The 23524-nt window shown below is 57.3% G+C and overlaps 1 protein-coding gene across 2 annotated transcripts; it reads left to right on the top strand.

The window, feature by feature from the left end:
• The first annotated feature begins 518 nt into the window (after window positions 1-518).
• On the top strand, window positions 519-23154 carry OBSL1 (obscurin like cytoskeletal adaptor 1). 2 transcript variants are annotated; one of them, XM_049888293.1, is made up of 20 exons: window positions 519-1863; window positions 3624-3893; window positions 3977-4228; window positions 4390-4692; window positions 4814-5110; window positions 6452-6724; window positions 8036-8308; window positions 10621-10893; window positions 14957-15229; window positions 16354-16629; window positions 16704-16991; window positions 17164-17439; window positions 18091-18360; window positions 18517-18789; window positions 19763-20029; window positions 20892-21004; window positions 21565-21721; window positions 21887-22048; window positions 22365-22469; window positions 22768-23154. In XM_049888293.1, the coding sequence occupies exons 1-20, from the start codon at window positions 852-854 to the stop codon at window positions 23043-23045; spliced, it is 5691 nt and encodes a 1896-aa protein (XP_049744250.1). In that variant the 5' UTR covers window positions 519-851; the 3' UTR covers window positions 23046-23154. The 2 variants fall into 2 exon arrangements, with proteins under 2 accessions (XP_049744250.1, XP_049744249.1); XM_049888292.1 differs by lacking the exons at window positions 14957-15229; window positions 16354-16629; window positions 16704-16991; ... (7 more) ...; window positions 22365-22469; window positions 22768-23154 and adding an exon at window positions 11263-11833 and having other exon boundaries at window positions 526-1863.
• The last annotated feature ends 370 nt before the right edge of the window (window positions 23155-23524 follow it).

Here is a 23524-nt window from a genome sequence, read left to right as displayed (position 1 = left end):
CCTGAGCCTTATCTCCCACTCCGGACAGGAATGTGGGGGAGGGGGCTGGTGAGGGTTTTCACCCCAAGTGACCTGACCCACACATACAACCCCTCCCCCTCTACACAGATGGTGTGAGCAGCCAGCACACAGGTGACATCGAGTGGGACAAGAGCCCGGGAGGTGGGGTCTGCCAGCTCCTGAAGGTGTTATTTGTCAGAGAGACAGACTGGCCAGCCCCTCACACCTTCTGAGGGCCCCTTGCAACCAAGCAGCTGCTCCGCCAGTCCTGGGGGGAGGGGCTGGGGCTGGGGCTGGAGCTGGGGCTAGAACTGGGGCTAGGCCGTGGAGGGAGAGGGGGGCGCAGGTGGTCCCGCCTGCTCTATACTTAGCCTGGAGGAGCCAGCCTGGGCTCCTGTCGTCCAGCTGTGTCATCAGAGAATATTTTTGGGATTGGCAGCTGCAGGCGCCTCTGCCACTCAGGCCCAAGGCAGGCGGGCCGCTGGGGACCTGGAGGCTGGAGGTGGGAGGGAGGAGGGGAAAGAGGCCCCGGCTGTGGGAGGGGGCTGGGAAGAGAGGCTGCGAGAGCAGGAAGCCAGGCCGCGGGCAGAGGAGGCTGCGGGCCCCCGCTGCACAGGCAAACAGGAAACACTCCCCCCCGAGCTCAGCTTCAGGCCTGGGAGTCTCCGCGCAGAAACGCAGCTCCGGGCCGAGGGTAAGGAGGCGAGCCGGGAGCGGCGGCCAGGGAGAGCTCCGCGGTCTCCACGCCCCGGCCCCCGCGCGCCCCGCCTCCCGGGCTCCGCGCGTCTGCAGGCCGGTGCTAGCCGCCCGCGAGTCCTCCGCGACCCCGCGGGCTGTCCCAAGCCGCCGCGATGAAGGCGGGCTCGGGGGACCAGGGGAGCCCTCCGTGCTTCCTGCGCTTCCCGCGGCCTGTGCGGGTGGTGAGCGGCGGCGAGGCCGAGCTCCAGTGCGTGGTGTTGGGCGAGCCGCCACCCATTGTGGTATGGGAGAAGGGCGGGCAGCCGTTGGCGGCATCGGAGCGCCTGAGCTTCCCGGTCGACGGCGCCGAGCACGGCCTGTTGCTGAGCGGCGCGCTGCCCACCGACGCGGGGGTCTACGTGTGCCGCGCCCGCAACGCCGCAGGCGAGGCCTACGCGGCGGCCGCCGTTACCGTGCTCGAGCCGCCGGCGCCCGAGCCCGAGCCGCAGGCCGCCGAGCGCCCACTGCCGCAGCCCGGGGCCGGGGAGGGCGCCCCGGTGTTCCTGACGGGGCCCGGGTCGCAGTGGGTGCTGCGGGGGGCCGAGGTGGTGCTGACGTGCCAGGTGGGGGGCCTGCCTGAGCCCACGCTGTACTGGGAGAAGGACGGGATGGCCCTGGACGAAGTGTGGGACAGCAGCCACTTCGCCCTCGTGCCGGGCCGCGCCGAGGGTGGCCGAGGCGTGAGCCTGGCGCTGCGCATCCTGGCGGCGCGGCTGCCAGACTCGGGCGTCTACGTGTGCCACGCTCGCAACCCGCACGGCCACGCGCAGGCCGGCGCGCTGCTGCAGGTGCACCAGCCCCCCGAAAGCCCGCCCGCGGACCCCGACGAGGCGCCCCCGCCCGTGGTGGAGCCGCTGAAGTGCGCGCCCAAAACCTTCTGGGTGAACGAGGGCAAGCACGCCAAGTTCCGCTGCTACGTGATGGGCAAGCCCGAGCCCGAGATCGAATGGCACTGGGAGGGCCGCCCGCTGCTGCCTGACCGTCGTCGCCTCATGTACCGCGACCGCGACGGCGGCTTCGTGCTCAAGGTCCTCTACTGTCAGGCCAAGGACCGCGGGCTCTACGTGTGCGCCGCGCGCAACTCCGCGGGCCAGACGCTCAGCGCCGTGCGGCTGCACGTCAAAGGTGCGGCGGCGCCCCCGGGAGACGGGAGACGGGAGGGGAATGCTAACATACCCTTTTCTGTCTTCCACCCAACCCGCAGGAGACTAAGCCTTCCAGGAATTCTGGAAACTTCTTAACAAGCTCCTCAAGGGAGTCTGAGGCAGAAGGTGCAAAACCACTCTGAAAAAAACGGCTTGGAGGAGTGGTTGCTATGCAAACGGAGAGGGGATAGACCTCTTCAGTCCAGTGGTTTCCAACCAACCTTATTGTTTTTTACTCTCCCCCTGCCCCATTGAAATCCTATCTGGAGCCCCAATGTACAAAACAGATGAAAGGAGCATTTTACGGGAGTAAATATATGTCCCAATTCTAACGTATACTTGTAAAGCTAATCAGTCAGAACAAAGGAGCTACTTACAAACATTCTGAACGGAGGCTGCCTCCATAACCCCATTTAGTCTCTGACCCCTGTGAGGAAGGCCTGACTGCATAGCATCTTGTGGAAAAATACCTAATTTACACTAAAGGTTGTTGTTAGCTGCCATCAGGCCGATTCCTGCTCATAGTGACTCCATGTGGCCATCCAACTGCCCCACGGAGTTTTCTAAGCTGTAATATTTATGGGAGCAGATCACCAGGGTTTGCTCCAGCAGAGCCACTGGGTGAGCTTGAACTGCCAACCTTTCTGTTAGCAGCCAAGCACCACCAGGCTCCTTATAGTAAAAGAAACGTTGAAAAAGGGAAACTATCCTGCATTTTTTTAAAACTATAGAATTAAACTGCTTCCCAGGTTTGAAAGAAGTCAGAGGAAAAGAAATTTACATTTCAACATTGCATCACCAGCTATGTCTGATAAATGCTTGTATTACTTAAAAGCAGAATGTTTAGAGAAGAAATACCGAAAACTCACACTGGAAGTTAAAGCCCTTCATTAATAGAATTTCATCACAGGATTATACCTTCACTAGTTGTTGCCAGATTTTTTCCCTCGGAGGAGAAAAAGCTGGCAGATTCCTCTGCGCCCTGCCCGGCAGGTAGTCAAGTGTGTTGCACCTATGCCGTATGCTCTCCCTGGTGCACCTTTATGTATGCAAACTCGCCAGGCCAGTGCTGCCCTGTGGGAAGGCAAGCGAAGCTGCCCAGAGCTGTGTAAAAACTTGCTTCTCCAGCCGCTCAGGTTAACCCACTGAGCATCTCTGCCATCAGGCTTTCTTTTTTAAAAGCAGTTTTGAAAATGATTAAAATACTTCAAAAATGAAATCCAACTCAGACCCTCGCAGAATTTGAGGTGCCCTCTGGGTGGCACAGATGGTTAAGCACTCCACTGCGAGCCGAAAGGTTGGTGGTCCGAACCCACCCAGAGGTGCCTCAGAAGACAGGCCTGGCAGTCTGCTTCTGAAATGTCACAGCCTTGAAAACCTTATGGAGTGGTTCTGCTCTGCACACACGGGAGTCGAAATCGAGTCGATGGCAACCAACAACATCTGAGGGGCCTAGGAAACAGTTTGAAAATCCCTGGTCTGGCCCCTTTACCCTCCCATTTCCCATGTTACAAGTTAGGAAACTGAGGCCCAGGATCGTTAAAGTGGACAAGCTCAAGGGGATGCAGCTGGTCAGTGTCGGGGCCTTCTGATGGGGGTTTGCTGTGATTCCACAGTGCCAGCTGGCTGGGGCAACACAGCCAACAGCGTGAGCTGGTGTGTACTTAGGTGATGCAGGAGGAGCCCTCCTTCGGGTCTGGCCCCGCTCCACAGCCTTCTCTTGTCTCACCCTCTCCACAGAGCCCCGACTCCGGTTCACGAGGCCCCTGCAGGATGTGGAGGGCCGGGAGCATGGCATTGTTGTGCTGGAATGTAAAGTGCCCAACTCGCGCATCCCCACGGCCTGGTTCCGTGAGGACCAGCGGCTGCTGCCCTGCCGCAAGTACGAGCAGATCGAGGAGGGCACCGTCCGGCGCCTCATCATCCACCGGCTAAAGGCCGATGACGATGGCGTCTACCTGTGCGAGATGCGCGGCCGTGTGCGCTCTGTGGCCAACGTGACAGTCAAAGGTCAGCCGACCAGTGGGAGGAGGCAAGGCTGAGGCAGGCAGGTGCCCAGACCCTGGGTTGATGGAGTCCTGTCCGCATCCCAGGGCCCATCCTGAAGCGGCTGCCGCGGAAGCTCGACGTCCTGGAAGGAGAGAACGCAGTACTGCTGGTGGAAACACGCGAGGCTGGAATCGAGGGGCGCTGGAGCCGTGACGGGGAGGACCTGCCAGCCACCTGCCAGAGCAGCTCTGGCCACATGCATGCCCTGGTCCTGCCGGGGGTCACCCGAGAGGATGCTGGCGAGGTCACCTTTAACGTGGGCAACTCCCGAACCACCACTCTGCTCAGAGTCAAATGTGAGGGTATAGAGGCAGGGGCAGAGTTCTCCAGGGTGGGACAGGAGGACCAGGGCAAGAAGGCAACTGGATGCCAGAGCATGGGATGCGAAGTGGATTAAGGTGGTAGGGCTGTGGGAGGTATGCCTGGGGTCCAAGCGCAAACCCTGTCTTTGTCTTAGGCGTCAAGCACAGTCCACCAGGCCCTCCTATGCTGGCAGAGATGTTCAAGGGCCACAAGAACACGGTCCTGCTTACCTGGAAACCTCCCGAGCCGGCTCCCGAGACCCCCTTCATCTACAGGCTGGAGCGGCAGGAGGTGGGCTCTGAAGACTGGGTCCAGTGCTTCAGCGTTGAGAAAGCTGGCGCCGTGGAGGTGCCAGGAGATTGTGTGCCTGTTGAGGGCGACTACCGCTTCCGTGTCTGCACGGTCAGCGAGCACGGCCGCAGTTCCCATGTGGTGTTCCAGGGCTCTGCCCACCTCGGTGAGCTGGCCCTGCCAGACCCTGCCCACCAGCGTCATGCCCTCCCCATCAGCCCTTCTGCACTCTCAGCCCCCAGTCCTCTTAGATGCCTTCCAACCTGTGCCCTCTGTCCCCTCCCCAGTGCCCACAGCTCGCCTGGTGGCAGGTCTGGAGGATGTGCAGGTATACGATGGGGAGGACGCCGTCTTCTCCCTTGATCTCTCCACCATCATCCAGGGTACCTGGTTCCTCAATGGGCAAGAGCTCAAGAGTGATGAGCCGGAGGGCCAGGTGGAGCCTGGGGCCCTGTGGTACCGTGTGGAGCAGAAGGGCCTGCAGCACAGGCTCATCCTCCAATCTGTCAAGCACCAGGACAGCGGGGCCCTGGTTGGCTTCAGCTGCCCTGGTGTGCAGGACTCGGCCGCCCTCACCATCCAAGGTGGGTACAGGGAGGACCAGGGTGCACAGGTGGGGTCAAGACTCAAGTCCTGTTGGCCAACAGGCAGGTGCTATTCCCCCTCCTCACATCTGGGCCAGGAGAGCATGGGGCATCCATGGTGGGCTGAGATCGAGGACCTCATGGTCCTGAGGGGCTATTTCAACGCACATGTAAGAGCCAGGGGACCCATTGTTACCTCCGTCAGCATCGTATCCAAATTCTCTGGAGCACTTCTAAAAAAATGTTAACCCGTTGCTGTCAAGCTAACCCCCGCTCTTGGTGACGAGCCCATGTGTGTCAGAGTAGAAGTGTGTTCCATGGGGTTTGCTGTGGCTGATTTTTCAGAAATATGTTGCTAGGCCTTTCTTCCAAGGAGCCTCTGGGTGGACTCAAACTTTCAACCTTAAGGTTAGCGGTGAACACGTTAACCGTTTGCACCACTGAAGTGCTTTTAGGGGTTACATAATTCTATCACGTTTGTTGTTTCATCTGAGAGACTCGGTCCTTGACTCCTAGTCCTTGCCTGCTTTCTGCCTTATTGTCTAAATAGCTAACACTTACATTGCAACTTCCTGCGAGCCAGGTACAGTTCTAATCACTCTACCTATACTGATTATTCTAATTCTCTCAGCAGTCCAGTAAGATAGGTTCTGTTGTTGTCCCTATATTACAGATGGGGAAATGGAGGCACAGAGTAGCGAAGTGATGCACCCAAAGCCATATAGCTAGTGAGTGGTGGTGCTGGATTATGAGTCCAGGCAGTCTGGCTCCCAAGTCTTACACCGTGCCACCTGGTGAAACGGGGAAGGAGAGGGAAGGAGGCAACCCTGAAGAAGAGTGGGGATGGGGCCCGAAGGTTCGCGGGACACTAGCATTTGCGTCTCACCATCACTGGAGTTGGTAAGACTAGCTGAGGAGTTCACTGGCACCTGAGCGCAGGCCTTGAAGCCATTAGCTGCCAGAACCGCAGGCCAAGGGCCAGGTTGGAAATACCCAGCGATGAGTGCAGCTTTCCCAAAATTGATCGGGGATCGCCACCATCAGAATCACATGGGGCTGGTTTATCTTGCAGATTCCCTGGCACCTCTATACTTCGAGATCTTAGAATCTGCATTTTTAGCAGGCTCCCCTATTCTTATGCACACTGAAACCACTGTTCTTGAGAGTTGGTGTGTAAGCACAAACCTGTTTTTTAAAACTGACCAGTGTCCCCTGTACTGATAGCAGTTGTCTGGTCTGATGTGCCCAGCTCTTGTGCTGAGAGCACACACCAGAGTAGGGGTGCTCCCCGAGCCAGAGCGTGCTGCAGTGAGGCGTGTGACCATGCTTTTCCCCACGCAGAGAGCCCAGTGCACATCCTGAGCCCCCAGGACAGGGTATCATTGACCTTCACGACCTCAGAGCGGGTGGTGCTGACCTGTGAGCTCTCGAGGCTGGACTTCCCTGCAAGCTGGTACAAGGACGGGCAGGAGGTGATGGAGAGCGAGTCACTGGTGGTGAAGGTGGATGGGCGCAAACACCGCCTCATCCTGCCAGCAGCCGAAGTCCGGGACAGCGGCGAGTTTGAGTGCAGGACAGAAGGGGTCTCAGCCTTCTTCAGCGTCACTGTCCAAGGTCAGGACCACGTGGCCTGGACGCTTCCAGCTGAGGCTGATTAAGGGCTGTGCATGCCCTTCCCCTGGTCTGCCTGGTTGGGGGTCGTTACAGGGAGAACCTAGTGGCCAGGGGACATGTTTTTATGTCACTCTGCACTTGATTCTTAACCCTCCCATGCACACTTCCCCATACATACCATCTGCTGAATGTAGGGGAGGGACCTATATTAAGAGAACGAGAGGTGGGAATAACATCTGCTGAGCGCCTACAGTGAGCCAAGTACTATGCACCTTGTTGTTAATTGCTGTTGAGTTGGCTTCAAATCATGGCGACCTTACGGATAACAGAACAAAACGGTGGCCAATCCTGCATCATCTTCATAGTTGTCCATATGTTTGAGCCCTTTGCTCAAACTATGCTAAGTATTATGCTAGGTACTTCAAATATACACTCTTAATTTAATCTTCACTAGATGAAGGGCATGATAGCTCCAGGTGACAGATAAGGACACAAGTCCCAAAGAGGATATGTGACTTCCCCATCGTCTTACAGCCAACAAACAATAGCTGGCACTGGCACCTGCAGCTTTCCAGTTGAAGCAGAGCTGTTTAGAAGTGTTGAGTGCAGTGGGCCAGTGGTTCTCAGGAGCTGGTCCATGGTCTGACTGCTTCAGACCTGCCTCAGAAGGTTGTAAATGTATATCCCAGGGCCACCCCACCCCCAGACCTGCAGAACTAGAACATGCAGGATGAAGCCTGGGGATCCCGTTTTCACAAACGCAGACTCTGAGTGGGCAGCTTAGGGAACCATAGATCTAGCTCAACTTCTAACTTTATTAGAAATCCTGGATGCTCCCAGGGACAGGGAGCTCACTACCACATAGGCATCGGCCATCCCACTGCTGCACCTCCTCCCATCCTGGGACAGTAGACATGGGCTTCCTTATAAAAGCAGCAGCAAGCATGGCCCTGATGGGGCTTGTAGGAATGACTTCCCACAGCCTAAACAAACGGCCGCTGCCACTGTGTGAATTCTCTGTGCCTCCCTTCCCTCCATGTCCCCACCCAGCCACCTCTGATTCTCTGACCCAGCGAGCGAGCACTCAGGTGCCACTTGCTCTCCTGCTGTGCCTCCTGCCTTGCCCTCGGAGTCCCATGGGGGTGCAGAGGGGGGAGGCCTTTGCCCTGAGGCCCCTGCAAAGCACAGCCTTAACCCTCCCACCGCCCCCCCCCCACCACAAGGAGAGAGTGTCTTCTGGCCAAGCAGCCAGTTTAGACTCTCATGTGTGTGATATCTCTGTGATTCCCTCTCTGCCCCCCCCCCCACCAGATCCCCCAGTGCACATCCTGGACCCCCAGGAGCACGTGTTCGTACACGCCATAACCTCCGAGTGTGTTATGTTGACCTGTGAGGTGGACCGGGAGGACGCCGAGGTGCACTGGTACAAGGACGGGCAGGAGGTGGAGGAGGGCGATTTCCTGGTGCTGGAGAACGAAGGGCCCCATCACCGCCTGGTGCTACCCGCCGCCCAGCCCCCGGACGGCGGGGAGTTCCAGTGTGTCGCTGGGGAGGAGCGTGCCTACTTTACTGTCACCATCACAGGTGGGGGTCCGGAGGGCCTGGAGGGTCAAGGAGGGAGGTGTCCCGCCTGAGTAGCTGCTGTACTCTTGCTCCTTGGTCACAATTCCTAACCTCTGTTCCCTTCCACCAGCTGCTTGGACCCCATCTGTCTTAGTTACCTAGTACAGCTATAACGGAAATACCACAAGTGGGTGGCTTTAACAAACAAATGTATTTTCTCACAGTTCAGGAGGCTAGACGTTAGGATTCAGGGTGCTGGCTCTAGGGGAAGGCTTTGTCTCTCTGATAGCCCTCAAGGAAGGTCCTTGTCTCTTTTTGAGCTTCTTTTCTTGGCCATCTTCATGTGGCTTGGCATCTGCCTTCCCCCATCTCTGCTTACTTGCTTGCTTGCTTGCTCAATCTGCTCTTTTTATATCTCAAAAGAGATAGATTCAAGACACATATTACACTGACACCTGTTGCTGCCGAGTCAGTTTTGACTTCCCCATAGTGATCTTTATGGAAAGGAGCCCTGTTGGTGCAGTGGTTAATTGCTTGGCTGCTAACTGAAAGGTCAGTGGTTCAAACCTACCAGCCGCTTCACAGGAGAAAGATGTGACAGTCTGCCTCCATCAAGAAACTGTGAGTAGGAATCGGCGGCAGTGGGTGTGGTTTTATTTTTTTTATCCGTTTTTAATATAATTTTATTTATTTTGTTGTTGTTGAGAATATACACAGCAAAACATACACCAGTTTAACAGTTTCTACATGTACCATTTAGTGATACTGATTACATTTTTTTTTCAAGTTGTATAACCATTTCCACCCTCCTTTTCTGAGTACTTCCTACTCCATTAGTATAGATTCACCACCCTCTAAGGTTCCTATCTAATCTTTTAAGTTGCTATTGTCAATTTGATCCCGTATTGATAGTTTTTAAAAGACCATAATGCTCAACTCGGGCTTACTTTTTACCAGTTAAGCCAAACTCATCTTCGATTTTAAGAATACATCAGGGAATATTTTTGGCTTAAGGTTTAAAGGTTATCTAAGGGCAATAGTTTCAATAGTTTTCATCCAACCTTTATGGCTACAGGAAGCCTGGAGTTCATAAAAATGTGAAATTCTGTTCTACATCTCCCCCCTTTTGATCAGGCGTCGTCTATGGAATCTTTTTTTTTTTCATAATTTTTATTTTGCTTTCAGTGAAAGCTTACAAATCAAGTCAGTCTCTCACATATAAACTTGTATACGCCTTACTACATACTCCCACTTACTCTCCCCCTAATGAGTCAGCCCGCTTCCTCCTTCCAGTCTCTGCTTTCATAACCGTTTTTTGGTTTTAATTTTTACGGAAACATGCTGACACATTTTTCTCCCAAGGAGTGGCTGGTGGGTTCTAACCGTTGACCTTTCTGTCAGCAGCTGAGTGCTTAAACACTGAGTCACCAGGGCTCCTCCCCATGCTAATACAGCCTCATTAGCATAACAAAGGAAACTCATTTCCGAATGGGATTATAATCACAGGTATAAAACCAAAACCCATTGCTGTGGAGTCGATTCAGATTCATAGCAACCCTAAAGAACAGAGTAGAACTGCCCCATAGGGTTTCCAAGGAGCACCTGGTAGACTCAAACTGCCCACCTTTTGGTTAGCAGCCATAGCTCTTAACCACTATGCCACTAGCGTTTCCAATCACAGGTATAGGGGTTAGGATTTACAGCACATTTTTGGGGGACACAGTTCATAACACCCTCCTTTCTCCCCACCTATAGTCTGTACCCTGAGGCTCAGCCACCCCTCCAACCCCCAGAAATGCATTGTCATAAACACACTGGACACAGCTAGCATGCATGAGGGGATCCTTGCTCTCCCAAGCTCTCAAAATACCCTACAAGGGCATTCTTTGGGCATGGCAGTTCTACTTTAAGGCAGAGTCTGCGGTGGGTAGGCCCAGGCACTAGAGAGGCCAGGAGATATCAGGGCCTGAGCACCTGGCTCTGCCCTGCAGGGACCCCAGCTCCATCTGAGGATCCAACCCTCATTTCCCCAGCTCCCCCCTTCTCTGGCCAACCCCTAGAATACGGAGTGTTCCCACACCTGAGACTGGTCCCCAACTTGCCCAGCATATCTGGTGTGTGTTGGGGGTGACTATGGCTGTGTCTCCCTGGGGAGAGTGTGTCTCCAGCTGTGCGTAACTGAGCTGCAGGGAGACCGTCGCGGGGCGGGGGGATTTCTCTTCTTCAACACATGGCCCATTTCCTGGGGTAGGAGACAGGCCTGAGTCAGGGCAGGCGGGCAGGCACATAGGCCCAGCCCCTCACACTCAGTGGTGGCTGTCCCTATCCTTCAGATGTGTCCTCATGGATCGTGTACCCAAGTGGCAAGGTATATGTGGCTGCCGTGCGCCTGGAGCGCGTGGTGCTGACCTGTGAGCTGTGCCGGCCCTGGGCTGAGGTGCGCTGGACCAAGGACGGGGAAGAGGTGGTGGAGAGCCCGGCGCTGCTCCTGCAGAAGGAGGACACAGTCCGACGCCTGGTGCTGCCTGCTGTCCAGCTCGAGGACTCCGGCGAGTACCTGTGTGAAATCGACGACGAGTCGGCCTCCTTCACTGTCACTGTCACAGGTGTGGGCCCACCCCAGACCCCCAGCCCCACCCGAGGACACTCCTGAGCCCTGGGGGAAATGGCACACGGGGAGGAGGGAGGCAGACTCATGGGTGCATGCACCAGGGTCCCTGCACAGAAGGCCCAGGGCCTATCTGAGTAAGTGGCTCTTCCCTAGGGCCCAAGGCCGAGAACAGCCACATTCCCCTGGCTCGTTCACTGAGCACTTTCTGTGTGCTGAGCTGGGCCAGGTGCAGGAGGCTGAGCACACGTGGTCCCTGCCCTCAGAGCTTACAGTCTAGCTGGGGAGGCAGCTGTTAACCAGGGGTCGCAAATGGGCAGTCCCAGGGCCCCTTCCAGCCCGCAGATGTGTTGTGTTTGGCCTGCAGAGTCTTACCAAAGTCAGGACAGTTCAAATAACAATCCGGATTTATGCGTCCTCTTGAAAAAGCCGAAGACCCGGCGCCTCTGGTCCCGTTTCCCCCCTTGGCGACGAACAGCAGGCGCTGAGTAGCAGCTGCCCCCATCCTATGGGGCCCGCATTCCACAGTCCTCACCCTCCCCGCCACTTCTTTTTGTCTCTCACCAGACCGCTTCAGCCACTGACCTTACCTCCCAGGTCCTTAAGGGCATTTGAGTTTGCGACCCCTGTGTTAAACCAATAAACACTCAAATAAATGTACAGTGACACCTCGTGAAAAGCGCTGCGAAGGAAGGGGCAGAGGGCTCGAAAGAACAGAACAGGAGAGGGCAGAGAGGGCCTTGGAGAAAGCCGCCTTTCCACACAGGAGCGGCCCGGCTGCGCTTCGGACACTGAGCAGCACACAGACAGACCTAGCCCCTCCCTCCTGGAGCACACTGTCCACCAGGAAGCCAGACACAGGAAAAGGTCTTAGAGCATGGGGTGTCAAGGGTCATGATAGGGTGCAGTGGGGCTGCTGACGTGGTCAAGGGGACAGGAAGTGCCTTCAGAGCTGGTACGTAGGACACGGCTGAGCTGGCTAAGTGGGGTGGGAGTGGTGGCAGTAGCGGGGAGGATGTTCAAAGTGGAAAAAGCACAGGATGACTGTGGAAGTAAAAGTGGCATGGTACCCCCACCGCCCATTCCATTGTTGGGGTTGGGGGAGGACCTAGGCAGCTCTAAATGGCACAGAAGAACCCAGCTGCTGCACTGGAGTGGCCATCTGCTGTGACAGTCTTGTCAACCTCTCTTCCACCCTGCCCTAGGAGTAGCGCCCAGTTCAGGCTGCGCTTCTTAGGGACCTGCCACCCCCCGTGCCCCAGAAAATGCAGCCTGGCACACACAGCCCACAGAAAGGCCACTACATGTGTTCTTGCCCAGAGTGAGTCACCTTTACCCACTTACTCTCCAAATCCTGGCCAGACGTAAGGACCATAACCACACAAATCCCAGCCCACACTTGGCCTCCCCAGAAAACACCAGGCTCTTTGTGGAGAAGTTCACACAAACACCACTCCGGTTGTGGGCCAGGGAGAGTCAAATCTGATGCCAAGCTGAGGTCCCAGGGTTGTACAGGGCACCCCAGCCCCATGGCTGCACCCAGGGCCAGACTATCCAATAGGCAAGGTAAGCATGGTGCTTACCTTGCTTACCAAATCCTCTGTAGTGAAGAATTTCACGTTTTTTTTTCACCACATCAAGATTCTGCTTCTAGGTATGGCTGGTATCTGTCTCTCTCCCAATCGCACAGCACTTTCCTACAGAATCAAAGCCTCTTTTCAAATTTATGGCCCCTGACAGGAACAGATGACCCAGTAAGCAAGGTAAGCACAGACTTACTTATGCTTACTGACTAATCTGTAGTGAACAACTTCACATTTTTCACCATGAAATTGTTCACCACACATTACTAAGTACGCACAAGTAAGCCTGTACTTACATTGCTTACTGGGTCATCCACCCCGGCTGTACCCCCTATTCTCACCCACTGCCTTGGTTGCCTGCCTCACACCTCAGCCAGCTGCCTCCTGCAATCCCCAGGCCTTGCTAAGCCCCAGAGAACCAGCCTGGAACCTCCAGACTCTTAGAACAAGCCTAGCTAGGGAGGTGGGGTTCCTGGGCTCTCTGCCGAAGGCCCCATGTGGGCCTGCATGCCCACCTGCTGGCGCGTGCCCCTGTCAAACCCAAGCCTGGGAATCCAGCAGTTCCCCAGCCTGGCCACAAGGGGGCCAAACGCTAACCAAAAAAAAAGAACAAACCTGAGCTCTAAGTGTCCTGGAGCTTGAAGATTCTAGGATACCTCCCAGGTGGGTGGGAGCACGGGCAGGCCCCGGGGGTTCAGTGTGCTGGTCACTGCCCATATTGACACGGCTCCCTTTCTGTGAAGGGGTGAGCCACTTTTGAACAGTTGGAGATGAGCCGGTAGAATCAGGGATTCGCATCCCTGGGGAGCTCTCAGACAGGTGTAGGCATTTCACAAACCCAGATGCGAATAGTGTGACTGAGTTTCTGCGAGCCTTGGCTTGGAATCCACTGCTGCCAGCACAGTCAAAGCTGCTTTAACAGGCCGGACTCTCCCTCCTGCCGTAGAGTAGGTGTAACTACCTGTGACATTAAGGAAGTTGCTGAAACACTGCCTCAGCTTCCTAGTCTGAAAAATGGGGTTAAGACAATACATACCTCCTAGGATTGCTATAGGATTGCTGTAGGAGTCCCTGAGTGGCACGGACGGTTAAGCACTGGCCTACTAAACCAAAGTTGTTGTTGTGTGCTGTCAAGTCAATTCTGACTCATAGCGACCCTACAGACAGAGTAGAACTGCCCCATGGGGTTTCGAAGGAGCGGTTGGTGGATTTGAACTGTTGGCCTTCTGGTTAGCAGCCTAGCTCTTAACCACTGTGCCATGAGGGCTCCACTAAATGAAAGGTTGGTGTTCAAACCCACCCAGAGGCACCTCGGAAGTAAAGCCTGGAGGTCTGCTTCCAAAGGAGCACAGCCGTTGAAAACGCTGTGGAGCACAGTTCTATTCTGCAACACGTGGGGTCACCACGATTTGGAATCGACTGGGCAGCAGCAACAAAATTGTTGTGAGGATCAAATGAGTTAACAAAGTGCTTAGAACTGTGCCAGGTTCCTTGGGAAGCTGTGAATAAAGGTGTGCTATTGTTGTGGACACCCTGGTGGAGTAGTGGTTAAGTGCTATGGCTGCTAACCAAAAGGTCGGAAGTTTGAATCCACCAGCTGCTCCTTGGAAACTCTATGGGGCAGTTCTACTCTGTTCTCTAGGGTCTCTATGAGTCAGAATCAACAACAATGGGTGTTGTTGTTGTTAGGTGCCATCAAGTCGATTCCAACTCATGGCAACCCCATGTGACAGAGGAGAACTGCCCCATAGGGTTTCCAAGGCTGTAATCTTTACAGGGGAGGCCTGGTGACGGCAGTGGTTAAGAGACCGGCTGCTAACCAAAAGGTCAGCAGTTCAAATCCACCAGCAGCTCCTTGGAAACCCTATGGGGCAGTTCTACTCTGTCCTATAGGGTCACTATATGAATCGGAATCAACTCAATGGCAACGGGTTGATCTTTACCGGAGCAAATTGCCACATCTTTCTCCCGTGGAGCCACTGGGTGGATTCGAACCACAGACCTTTCAGTTAGCAGCCAAGTGCTTAATCATTGCACCACCAGGGCTCCTTCATTTGCTATTACAGGTCCACAATCCCTTATCCACAAATTCCAACATCGAAAAATCTCTCAAAATCAAAAGACTTTTTGTAAGTTTGGTATCCAAAGTCATTTTGGTAAAACCTGAGCTTAACCGACATGAAGGTATTTATTCTCTTTAATTGTCCTGCTTAGGGTGACTCTATGTTACCCTGCTGAAATGTTAATGTGATTGAACATGGAGTGTCCTGGTGGGGGCTGAGGGTGGTATGTGACACGTGATAAATGCACCATTCCTGCAACCCAGGACAGTCTGAAACACATCTGGCCTCAGGGAGTTCAAACACTGAACTGGGGACCTATTATTTCTTATTATTGTCATTATCACTGTTGTAACCATGTGCCTCCGGGGAGGAGGGTGATGAGTCTGTGACAGCTGTGCTTGCCCCCACCCTGCAGAGCCCCCGGTGCGGATCATATACCCCCGGGATGAGGTGACCTTGATTGCTGTGAGCTTGGAGTGTGTGGTGCTGCTGTGCGAGCTGTCGAGGGACGACGCCCCTGTGCGCTGGTACAAGGATGGGCTGGAGGTGGAGGAGAGCGAGGCCCTGGTCCTGGAGAGCGACGGGCCTCGCCGCCGCCTGGTGCTGCCTGCTGCCCAGCCTGGGGACGGGGGCGAGTTCGTGTGTGATGCTGGAGATGACTCAGCCTTCTTCACTGTCACTGTCACAGGTGAGCATCTTCTGGGTGCCCCGGGGAGGCAGAAAGGCAGGGGCCCAAGCTCTCCCCCACCTCCCATAGCCACTCCTCCAGCCTCTTGCCCCACACAGCCCTCTCCTTCTCCAGCCTGCCCTGCTCCCAGCCTCCTCATTCTCAGCCCTCAGAGAGCCTTGCCTTGCTCAAACCAGGTTGGGACAGTGCTAAGACGTCTGGCAGGAGGGAGCCTAGCCATTAGGAGCATTCAGTATTCGTTCACTTATTCAATAGAAACTTATTGAGCAACTACTATGTGCTAGGCACTATTCTTGAGGCTGTAGTTACAGTTGTAACCCCATGTGAAGAGTAGAACTGCCCTGTAGGGTTTCCAAGGAGTGGCTGGTGGATTTGTACTGCCGACCTTTTGGTTAGCAGCTGATCTCTTAACCGTTGTGCAACCAGGGCTCCTCTGTAAAGAGTACACTCAAGGAAACCCTAGGGGGCGGTTTTACTCTGTGCTGTAGGGCGACTGTGAGTTGGAATCAACTCGACAGCAGCGGGTGGTGGCGGTGAATCTCCAGAAGTAGATCACCAGGTCTTCTCCTGCAGAGCCACTGGGCGGGTTCAAATCAACCTTTCGGTTGCAGCCAAATGCTTAGCCATTGCACCACCAGGGCTTCTTGGGGATACCAAAACCCCATCTTGGGGATACAGTAGTGAACTAATAAGACCAAACCTCCTGTTTTCACGTAGGTTACAAAAAGAATGAGTAAAATGCATGGCTTGTTGGAGCAAAAGAAGGGAAAGGGGATAGGGAGTGGGGGGGTGGCAAGCCATGCACTGGGGTCAGATAGCCCTGGGTGTGAGTCTACCTCCTTGTCTCTGCAGCCTTGGGCAGAGGCAAGGCTCAGTGTCCTCATCTGGAAAGTGAAGCCAACAGCAATGCTCTTCTTAGGGAGTGGTCAGGAGCCATCAAGAAAAGGGCCACAGTGAGCCCAGCACAGCACCTGGTATACAATTCGTGCCCAGGGATTGTAGTTTGTCCTGGTCCCAAGGTTGAAGGGAGCCATGCTGCTGGGGTCAGAGAATGGGTGGAGGAGGCAGGGAGAGGCCTGCTGGCCGAGTTCACACATGCTTTTTCTGCCCCCCACCCCCGCCAGCCCCCCCAGAGAGGATCGTGCACCCTGCAGCCCGAGCTCTGGACCTGCAGTTCCGGGCTCCAGGGCGTGTGGAGCTGCGCTGTGAAGTGGCCCCAGCTGGGTCACAGGTGCGCTGGTACAGAGATGGGCTGGAGGTGGAGGCATCGGACACCCTGCAGCTGGGCGCCGAGGGACCCGCCCGCACCCTGACCCTGCCCCATGCCCAGCCTGAGGACGCTGGGGAGTATATGTGCGAGACCCGCGATGAGGCTGTCACCTTCAATGTCAGCCTGGCTGGTGGGTGATCCCAGCCAGCGCGGGTGGGAGAGGTGGGAGCCAACCCAGGCTGACACCTTCCTCTCTCTGTCCAGAGCCCCCCATACAGTTCCTAGCCCCAGAGACGGCCCCCAGCCCTCTCTGTGTGGCCCCCGGGGAGTTGGTGGTGCTGAGCTGTGAGCTGTCACGGGCCAGCGCCCCCGTGCTCTGGAGCCACAACGGGAGGCCTGTACAGGAGGGCGAGGGCCTGGAGCTGCAGGCAGAGGGCCCCCGCCGTGTCCTGTGCATCCGGGCTGCTACCCTGGCCCATGCAGGCCTCTATACCTGCCAGTGCAGGGCAGCCCCAGGGGCCCCCAGCCTCAGCTTCACCGTCCAGGTGGCTGGTAAGTTTATGAGAGCAGCACCCCAGACCCCATGGGTCTCCCTACTTGTCTAGCATGCCTTGTCCATCCCTCACCCCACTTCTCTCAGTACTGTTCCCCATCCCTCCTCCTCACCCTCTGTGCAGCCCCTAAGCCTCTCCCTGCCCAGTGACCCCCAACTCTGACCCCACAGAGCCCCCCGTCCGGGTGGTGGCCCCCGAGGCAGCCCAGACGAGAGTCCGCAGCACCCCAGGTGGGGACCTAGAGCTGGTGGTGCACCTTTCTGGGCCAGGAGGCCCTGTGCGCTGGTACAAGGATGGGGAGCGCCTGGCGAGCCACGGGCGGGTGCAGCTGGAGCAGGCCGGGGCCAGGCAGGTGCTGCGGGTGCAGGGGGCACGGAGTGGGGATGCAGGGGAGTACCTGTGCGACGCACCTCAGGACAGCCGCATCTTCCTTGTCAGCGTGGAAGGTAACAGTGCACCCCCACACCTTTTGGGCCCTGACACCCCCAAGGACCATGCCCCATCCCTGCACTCCCTCGTCTCCTTGCCTCTGGCTCCAACCCATGCATGCACAAGGATTACTCAGAGGAGGCTCGGGCTCCCCTTCCAGAACCCTCAGATAGGAGGAGGCATAGCCCAGTAGTCAAAAGCAGGAACCTTCCCAGGCACCAAGCCAGGCACCTACACCGGTCCCTGAAGTCAACCTAAACCCACTGATACTGAGTCGATTCTGATTCATGGTGACCTACTCAGTTTCAAAGCAGATTGAGATCTTGATTCTGCTACCCAGTAGCTGTGTGACATTGGGCCAGTTGCCTCACCTCTCTGAGCCGCAGCTCTGAAATCAGGGGCAGTGCATGTCTTATTGGCTATGGTGACAATTAAATGCTATAAATAGGGTCCATGGTAAATTATTATTATTAGTTGGGGGGGGCGCTAAGCCAGGGTTGAGGGGGTTGAGTAAGGGGTGGTAGGGAGTTGGCATCTTGTACTTTGGGGACACCCTCATGGCTGACACACAGTAGTTAAGTGACAGGAAGGAGGGTACAGACCTGAGGAGAGGGTGCAAAGGAAGGAAGGCGGGTACTCAGGCAGCTCACTGCCTGATCTACCCCCAGAACCGCCACCCATGAAGCTGGTCTCAGAGCTGACCCCACTAACTGTCCATGAGGGCGATGACGCCACATTCCGCTGTGAAGTCTCCCCACCAGACACCGATGTCACCTGGCTGCGCAATGGGGCCATTGTTACCCCAGGGCCGCAGCTGGAGATCACCCAGAATGGTTTGAGCCACACACTGACCATGCGAGGCTGCCAGCTCCAAGACGCAGGGACTGTGACTGCCCGGGCAGGGGGCATGGCCACCAGCGCCCGGCTCCATGTTCGAGGTTTGGTCCTGATGGGGACAGAATGGGCTGCTCCCCGCCCTTGTACTCCCAGCCCTGGCCCTAGCCGTGACCCTTCTGCCCAAGGACAGATCAGTGAGATGGGGGGGTCAGCCTCAGCCCGAACCAGACTCCATGGCCCTTCCCTCCCTTCCCCAGAGGCCGAGCTGCTCTTTCTTCGGCGGCTGCAGGATGTGCGAGTGGAGGAAGGCCAGGACGTGTGCCTCGAGGTGGAGACAGGCCGGGTGGGCGCAGCTGGGGCTGTGCGCTGGGTGCGAGGCGGGGAGCCCCTGCCCCACGATGCTCGCCTGTCCATGGCCCAGGATGGCCACATCCACCGCCTCGTCATCCACGGAGTTGTGCTGGCTGACCAGGGCACCTATGGCTGCGAGAGCCACCACGACCGCACCCTGGCCAGGCTTAGCGTGAGGCGTGAGTGCCCTGTCCTCTCCTAACATCGCCTGCCTGAGGCACAGCCCTGCCCGGCTGGCCCAGGACCCTTCACACCCCACCAAAGTGCCCCTCAGCGCTGAGGACAGTCAGCCCTGGCCGTCCTGGTCCAGGGGTGTGGCCCGATGCTGCCTACCCAAAGCAAAACTTGTCTTTTTCTAATGTTTTCTACTTTGCCTTCCAAGTCCATGTGGATTTTGCATTCCATTTCCTATTTCTAAGTTGGCTTTGCTATAAACATAAATGCGCTACTCCAGAGAGACCTGCTCTGTTTACCCTCTGCCTTCAGGAATTCACGTGCCCATTTGAGAAGCAGGCAAATAGCACCCTCTGGCCCCCAAGTTGGGGCCCCCCCCTTAGCTGTGTGACCTCATGCAAGTTACTTAACCTCTCTGAGCCAAGTCTTGTTGCCTGAAACAAGGACTGACCTCTACCTCAAGGGCCTTTAGGAACATTAACTGAGATAATGTATGAAAAACGCCTGCACAGAGCCTAGTAAATGGTTGTTGGTGGTGATATGTATTCTCCACCCGTTTATTTCATTCATTGAATCCTCACAATAAACCTGTCTCAACACCATTCACCTTGTACAAGTGGGAAAATTAAGGACCAGAGAGGTCAAGCAGTTTGCCAAAGGTCACATAGCATATAGATAACACGGCAGAGCCAAGGTCCAGTCCAGGTGTGCCCGATTCCAAATTCCGTGCTCCTTCCAGAGTCACAGCCCCCTTCCCCAAACTCCCCAGCCTCCTAACCACACCTCACCCTTTCATTGTCCTCTCCTAACCCCAATATACTGTGCTCCCTTCTTCCTGCACCCTGGTTCTGAACTCCTGTCAGCAGGTTGGATGTTGGGGGTGGTGCAGGCAGGGCCAAGGGGTGGTGAGCTCCCCCACAGCCTCCCACCCTGAGCCGGAGCCCTCATCCTCCATTTCTCCCTGCCTTCCCCCGCCAGCGAAGCAGCTGAGAGCCCTTCAGCCTCTGGAGGATGTGACCATTAGCGAGGGGGGCAGTGCCACCTTCCAGCTGGAGCTGTCCCAGGAGGGCGTGGCAGGGGAGTGGGCCCGGGGTGGAGTCCGGCTGGAGCCGGGGCCCAAGTGCCACATTCACGCAGAGGGCCACAGCCACCGCCTAGTGCTCAGTGGCCTGGGCCGGGCCGACTCTGGCTGCGTGTCCTTCACTGCGGATTCACTACGCTGTGCAGCCAGACTCACTGTGAGAGGTGCGATTGCCTGCTGACTGGTGTGACTCTACTGACCCCACCCGTGTGTCCCCACTGACCATGCCTGTCCCATTGTGGCCCTTGCTTACTTCCCTACCAGAGTGGGACTCCCCTGAGCCTTTAACCCCAGGTGACCCCCCCAGTGGTAGCCCTGCCTGAGTGTGGCCATACGATCACTTCCGTCCCTGTGGGACCCACTGACAGTGCCACTGTGGGCATGCCTGTGCCAGCGTGGGCCCTGGTGTCTGTCTTCCTGAGCACCGCCCCACTGACCACTTGAGTGTGGCCCCACTGACCATGCCTGCCCTCTATGACCCCTTCTGCCTGCTGCCTGCTGCCTGCCTGAGTGTGGTGCCTTGGGCACTCCTGTTCCTGTGATCTGTTGACTGCCTGCCTAAGGGGGGCTCCACCAGCAGCTCTGCTCTATCCAGTCTCCCCAGTTTTTGCTTTCAGTCCCACTGTGTTCCCCACAGACCACACGTGCTCTAGGGTCCCCCCGTTGTGCCTCTGAACCCATTGTGTACCCCACTGGACATTGTGTCTTCTACTGTTCACTGTGCCAGGTGTGGCCCCCACTGTCCATGCCTGCCAATAGTCCACCGGGCTCTCTGCTCCAGTCTCCCCTATGCCCCTCTAGCCCCAGCATGTCCCCCTGTGACCACCTTAAAGTGGAACCCCCCAGCTGGCCACTCTCGTCCTCTTGACCCCTCTGATCCTGCTGTGTCCCCCAGTGACCAACACCCTCCTGGACCACTTGGTCCAGCATGTCCCCCGCCGATCACCTTGTCTACATCTGTCCTTCACTGTATTCCCACCTGCCCTTACCCCTGCTCCTTCTGCACTGTCCTCCTCCCACTCCCAGAGGCCCCAGTGACCATTATGTGGGGACCACAGGACCTAGAGGTGACTGAGGGCGACACAGCTACGTTTGAGTGCAAGCTTTCCCAGGCCTTGGCTGATGTCACCTGGGAGAAGGTCAGAGCCCAGCCCCAGCCCAAACCACCTCGTCATAATAACAGTAACAACAATAGTAACGTCTGGAACAGGGACAACTAACACTCATTGAAAACGATGTGCCTGGCTCTGTGCTAAATGTACATAACATTTAATCCTTTAATCCTTACAACAATCTTATGAAGTAGATTTTGCTATCATCATATTAGGGATAAAGAAACAGGCTCAGTGCTGTGAAGTTGCTTGCCCAGGGCCAGACAACAGGGGTAGAGCCCATGTTTGAACCCAGGCTTGCCTATCTCCAGCATCCTGACTTAGGCCCGTGCCGTCGAGACATGGCTCTGGGCTTCCCGCGCCCATGGCACCCCATCTCGACCCTGAAGGGTGACATCTTCCCAATGAGGCTCCTGGAGCGGCCCTGAAGGCGCGGGACGGCCCATGGCCGGCGGACCCAACCCTGGGCAGGCCCGAACCCAGCCTGGGGGACACAAGACGAGAAAAAGCGCCTCGAAGCCGCTTGGCACCAACAGAGGGCGCCGCCGCCTTACAGGGCGCCCACCCTTTGCCACTCCCGCCCCTAGGACGGGCGCCCACTTGCCCCGAGCCCCCGGCTCCGGCTCCAGGCCCTGGGCGCGCGCCGCCTTCTGCAGCTGCGGCGCTGCGGCCCCTCGGACGCCGGGACCTACAGCTGCGCGGTGGGGACGGCCCGCGCCGGGCCCGCCCGCCTGACCGTGCGCGGTGGGTATGGGCGATGCGGGAGCCGGGCACTGCGGGGTCGCGGAGCCGCGGTCGAGACTTGCCCGGGGGCTGACCCTGCGCTTACAGGAGAGGGGCGGGGCGTGGGCGTGGTGGGTGGTGGGTGCCGCCCCCGCCCCGCCTCTCACACCCTCGGCTCCGCCCCAGAGCGCGTAGTGGCAGTCCTTTCCGAACTCCGGTCGGTGTGCGCCCGGGAAGGCGACGGCGCCACGTTCGAGTGCACTGTGTCGGAGGCAGAGACCACGGGGCGCTGGCAGCTCGGAGGCCGCTCGCTGAGACCTGGAGGCCGCGTCCGCATCCGACAGGAAGGTCTGCCTGCCTTTCCATCCTCTCAGGCCCGGTGCTGCCCGGTCCAGGGCTCAGGCAGACCCCGCCCCACTAGGATAAGCCCCACCTGCGGCTCGAATGAGCTCCGCCCCTGACCCACGAGCTCATCTCCCATCTTCCACGTCCCCCGGCTCTGAGCCTGCAGCGCCCGACCGCTCCTCACCCCCAGGTCCCCCACAGTCTCCCCATTTCGCCCACTCCAGCGTACGCTTAGCTGGGGTCTGCTCCGGCCCTGCCCTCGTCCCCCAGCCCTTCTCCCAGGCGGCTCCGGCCTTGTTAGCGCCCCCCTCCCACCCAGGGAAGAAACACATGCTGGTGCTGAGCGAGCTGCGCACTGAGGACGCCGGAGAAGTACGCTTCCAGGCGGGATCCGCCCAGTCCGCGGCTCAGCTGGAGGTGGAGGGTAAGCCACCGGGGCGGGGGCGGCCAGGGAGTGGCCATCACTTCTTGCCCTGCGACCGGCGGCTGGCGGTGGGTCCTAGGAGCCCAGCCTCCCTGCCCTCGAGGGTGGTTCGCAGAGGGCAGCGCGCTTCCTGAGGCAGAGGTGGGGAGGGAAAGATTTGGGACTGAGGTACGAAGGAACCGGCCGGTGGCATAGAAGCCTGCAGCCGGAAGTGGAGGTCCCAGGGAGGGAAGATACGCCTCTCCTCCTGGGTGTCCTGCGTGTCCCATTAACTTGAGCCCCCGCCCCCCAACCCTAGCACTGCCTCTCCAGATGTGCCGCCGGCCCCCTCGCGAGAAGACCGTTCTGGTCGGCCGCCGGGCGGTGCTGGAGGTGACTGTGTCCCGCTTGGGGGGCCACGTGTGCTGGCTGCGGGAGGGGGTTGAGCTGTGCCCTGGAGACAAGTATGAGCTGCGCAGCCACGGCCCCACCCACAGCCTGGTCATCCATGACGTGCGACCCGAGGACCAGGGCACTTACTGCTGCCAGGCCGGCCAGGACAGCGCCCACACTCGACTCCTGGTGGAGGGTGAGTAAAACCGTCTGGGCAGAGGTCAGAGGGGCAGGCCGCTGAGGCGGCAGGAGAGGGCACCTGGTAACGGGTGGGCTGAGACACACCTAAGGGAGTTTTGCAGGTTTTGGAAGGCAGGTCTGTTCTGGGATGTATTGGGGGTAGGGTTGAGGAGAGGAGGGAGCCCTGTTTATAGGCTAGCCAAGCCACCCTTCCTAGGCCCCTTCCTGTCCTGGCCAAGCCACCCTTCCTAGGCCCCTTCCTGCCTCCAGTTTGTCTCTCCTGAACTCCTCCAACCCCACTCCCCATTTATGCCCCAGTTCTCCTCCACACTATCCCCCACTGGCCTATACCCCTCACCTGTCCTTCCCCTCCCTCCTGCTCTCTGCCCAGCTGGCTTCTGCCTATCTCCGCTAGTTCCACACCGGCCTGGGCAGAGGGCTCCTGAAGTGGTTCCTTGTCTTTTCTCTTAAACATGGGATATGCCCCACCATCTACCCCACAT

This window comes from Elephas maximus, chromosome 6, assembly GCF_024166365.1.
Source record: "Elephas maximus indicus isolate mEleMax1 chromosome 6, mEleMax1 primary haplotype, whole genome shotgun sequence".
NCBI lineage: Eukaryota > Metazoa > Chordata > Mammalia > Proboscidea > Elephantidae > Elephas > Elephas maximus.
The sequence above is the reverse complement of the archived record's forward strand: the minus strand, read 5'-3'. Positions and strand labels throughout refer to the sequence as shown.

Bases quoted from the DNA above. Each gene is read 5' to 3' on its own strand.
- OBSL1 (XM_049888293.1), top strand. From the start codon at position 852: ATGAAGGCGGGCTCGGGGGACCAGGGGAGCCCTCCGTGCTTCCTGCGC. The intron at 1,864-3,623 runs GTGCGGCGGCGC...CCCTCTCCACAG, and splicing joins CGTGCGGCTGCACGTCAAAG to AGCCCCGACTCCGGTTCACG. The intron at 10,894-14,956 runs GTGTGGGCCCAC...CCCACCCTGCAG, and splicing joins CTTCACTGTCACTGTCACAG to AGCCCCCGGTGCGGATCATA.